The sequence below is a fragment of the Coregonus clupeaformis genome, chromosome 13 (assembly GCF_020615455.1).
Source record: "Coregonus clupeaformis isolate EN_2021a chromosome 13, ASM2061545v1, whole genome shotgun sequence".
Classification (NCBI taxonomy): Eukaryota; Metazoa; Chordata; class Actinopteri; order Salmoniformes; family Salmonidae; genus Coregonus; species Coregonus clupeaformis.
Genome location: NC_059204.1, coordinates 9778095 through 9781865, shown reverse-complemented (window position 1 = coordinate 9781865; position 3771 = coordinate 9778095). Strand labels below are relative to the sequence as shown.

General features: G+C 40.0%; 1 protein-coding gene across 1 annotated transcript; it reads right to left on the bottom strand.

The window, feature by feature from the left end:
- Nucleotides 1-1365: 1365 nt before the first annotated feature.
- Nucleotides 1366-3307, bottom strand: bnip1b (BCL2 interacting protein 1b). The gene is made up of 6 exons (XM_041895214.1): nt 3216-3307; nt 2884-2976; nt 2697-2788; nt 2507-2611; nt 2148-2266; nt 1366-1658 (listed from the first exon to the last, which is right to left on the bottom strand). Exons 1-6 carry the CDS (start codon nt 3297-3299, stop codon nt 1462-1464), a joined length of 690 nt encoding a protein of 229 aa, XP_041751148.1. The 5' UTR covers nt 3300-3307; the 3' UTR covers nt 1366-1461.
- Between the last annotated feature and the right edge of the window lie 464 nt (nt 3308-3771).

Sequence of the window (3771 nt, the reverse complement as noted above, 5' to 3'; positions counted from 1 at the left end):
TTGTGAAGATGCTGGAGGAAACAGGTACAAAATTATCTATATCCACAGTAAAATGAGTCCTATATCGACATAACCTGAAAGGCCGCTCAGCAAGGAAGAAGCCACTGCTCCAAAACCGCCATAAAAAAGCCAGACTACGGTTTGCAACTGCACATGGGGACAAAGATCGTACTTTTTGGAGAAATGTCCTCTGGTCTGATGAAACAAAAATAGAACTGTTTGGCCATAATGACCATCGTTACATTTTACATTTTAGTCATTTAGCAGACGCTCTTATCCAGAGCGACTTACAGTTAGTGAGTGCATACATTATTTTTGTTTGAGTATTTTTATTTTTTTCATGCCCCCCCTTGGGAATCGAACCCACAACCCTGGCGTTGCAAACACCATGCTCTACCAACTGAGCTACATCCCTGCCGACCATTCCCTCCCCTACCCTGGACAACGCTGGGCCAATTGTGCGCCGCCCCATGGGTCTCCCGGTCGCGGCCGGCTACGACAGAGCCTGGATGTTTGGAGGAAAAAGGGGGGCCGCTTGCAAGCCGAAGAACACCATCCCAACCGTGAAGCACGGGGATGGCAGCATCATGCTGTGGGGGTTCTTTGCTGCAGGAGGGACTGGTGCACTTCACAAAATAGATGGCATCATGAGGAAGGAAAATTATGTGGATATATTGAAGCAACCTCTCAAGACATCAGTCAGGAAGTTAAAGCTTGGTCGCAAATGGGTCTTCCAAATGGACAATGACCCCAAGCATACTTCCAAAGTTGTGGCAAAACGGCTTAAGGACAACAAAGTCAAGGTATTGGAGTGGCCATCACAAAGCTCTGACCTCAATACTATAGAAAATATGTGGGCAGAACTGAAAAAGCGTGTGCGAGCAAGGAGGCCTACAAACCTGACTCAGTTACACCAGCTCTGTCAGGAGGAATGGGCCAAAATTCACCCAACTTATTGTGGGAAGCTTGTGGAAGGCTACCCGAAAGGTTTGACCCAAGTTAAACAATTTAATGGCAATGCTCCCAAATACTAATTGAGTGTATGTAAACTTCTGACACACTGGGAATGTGATGAAAGAAATAAAAAGCTGAAAGAAATCACTCTCTACTATTATTCTGACATTTCACATTCTTAAAATAAAGTGGTGAGCCTAACTGACCTAAAACAGGGAATTTGTACTAGGATTAAATGTCAGGAATTGTGAAAAACTGAGTTTAAATGTATTTGGTTAAGGTGTATGTAAACTTCCGACTTCAACTGTAGATAATGCATGTCAGTATGACACAGTTCTGTAGACAGTCTGGGGAAGGTGAATAATGGGCATGCACAAGACTGTATGGCAAGAAAGACCCATGGAAAGGTTAGAAAGGCATGACTGCAGTTATATTACAGACGTAGTTTTGGACAGTAACATCAAGGGACAAAGAAAAGTAAGAACATGCAACTGCTCACAATTTCCTCTAAATGAATGGGAACAGCCTTTTTTTCAAAATGTACAAGACAGTTGCTAAAAACAACGCTACTGCTAGAAAGATGAGTAGTTTGTCAGTCAATTCTCGTCTGTTGTATTTTGAGATCAGTTTCCTTCCCAAATGTATGGTTCCTGTCATGGCTTTGAACTCTTCATCCGTTTCCAGGACTGTTCTTGAAGACGTAGCTACATAGAGGAGAAGTATTGTGTGAGTAAATGTGTACATAAGGACTAATTTATCCTAGATTAATAAGAGCGTTGCTTGCATGAATTACAACATGTGTTCTAGTCTAGTGGACAAAGCCTGGAACCAACAGGGACACTGGGGGCAGTATGTCAAAAGGACTAGGCTATGTGAATATTTGTGTGCTCACTTTCCAGCCATTTTTGTATTGCGTTGTTTTGTATTATAGTGTATTGACTTTGTGTACTTTGTATGTTAACATTACAACATGAATTTTCAGGTAAATGGACAATAAAGTTATCATATCTTATATTTGTTTGGTTTTAGGTTTGATTCCCGGGACCACCCATACGTAAAAATGTATGCAAGTATGACTAAGTCGCTTTGGATAAAAGCATCTGCTAAATGGCATATATTATTATAGGTCTACAAGCCCTAACCATTGGCACCCATTGTGACTGTTCTCCCTTCCCGAATGAGCAGTCTCTTACCCAGAGTGCCGATGGTCTCCTCGCTCTGCGACACCGACTGGGCCATCATACGACTGATGCTCATCAGGCTCTCTGTGATGTCACTGGACGTCTGGACCAAACTCTCCTTAGTTGCTTTTCTGAGAGGACACACACACACACACGATGACAAACTGCAATTCATTTCAATGTAATTCCAACTTTCTGTCCCCATCACCCTGTCAAAGGGATATTTTTCCACATGCACATTAGTAGGTTTGTTGAAAAGGTCCAGAGGAAGGCTGTGAAGAATGATGATTGTAGGGAAACTGGAACATACAAATAGAGGGTTAATAAAACAGCTAGCAGCTGTGCCTGAAGAAGAGATGAGCACCACTCACCGTTGTCGCACAGTGGAGTCGCCACCATACAGCAGTTCATCTTTCTCAAGGTTGTCAATGGACAGTTTACATGCCAGGTTTGCCTTCCTCCAAGCTGTCTGGTTACTGTAGAGGGAATATTAGTCAAGGAATTCCAAGAGGTGTGAGATCAATGACATTTTAAATTGGAATCTGGATCCCAGTCTCTTACCTCAGCATCTGTCTACGATGACTCTCTGTCTCACTCAAGATGGCTTGTTTGTCTGTTTCTCTGTCTTGTTCCTTGGCCATTTGTTCCATATTCTGTGAATGTAATGTATAGTTCAGAAGAGTTCTATCTAGCTGATCACAATAAATCCGATCTAAAATAAGTTAAACTAATGCATTGACTTACATACCTGGATTCTCAGTCGCAGCTGATTGAATCTCTCTTTTACTATGGAGTTGAAATCCATCAGCACACTTTGTGGCCCCGGACATTCTCTAATGTCCTAAGCAAGATAAGATACATAGTATGTTTTATTTAATTTAACTGACAATTCAATATAATCCACAATTTTTTAACAGTTTATTGCATCGCTTGCTCTCTACAATTACAGTAGCTAGCTAGCCAACATTTGCTAGGCTAGATTAGCTGGCCAAATGTACACTGACTTGTCTCACAACCGCAAATTGAAATGACACAAAATTAATAAAGAAAATATGTAAAAAGTTGTTAAGATGTAGTTACCTGAATGAGAGCTTTAATTTCGAGATCATATTTGATTATTTCTTGTCCACAAATTCGAACGTGGACATCCTGGGAAGACGCCATTTCTGTTGTTGTTGTATGGCACTCTACTAATCCAAAAAGCGCCTGCTACTTGAAACGCGTTTTTTTAATGAAAAACATTGACTGTTCAATATAAATGTGAAATGTATTATATGCAATATCAAAAGAACTAATGAACACATCTGATTAAAAAATATATATAGTATAAGCACCAGTGCATAGTCTACATATGAAAATGTACTTCTTTGAGTAATCATCATAAATAACAAAATAGATTTAGAAATCCAATTAAAATGGTTCTATAAGCCTATGTAATTCCAGGAAACAAGACCAAATCCATTGAAAATGTAGAGGTGTAATAAGAATCAACTCTAATACCATTACCTAAGGATTCCTTGCTAATAATTACATTTTTTAGGGTTATCTAAATGTATGTATGTATGTATGTATTACCATTAGTATGTTACCATAAGTATTTATATAGTCCTGCTACCAATCACTTTTCAGCCCTGTT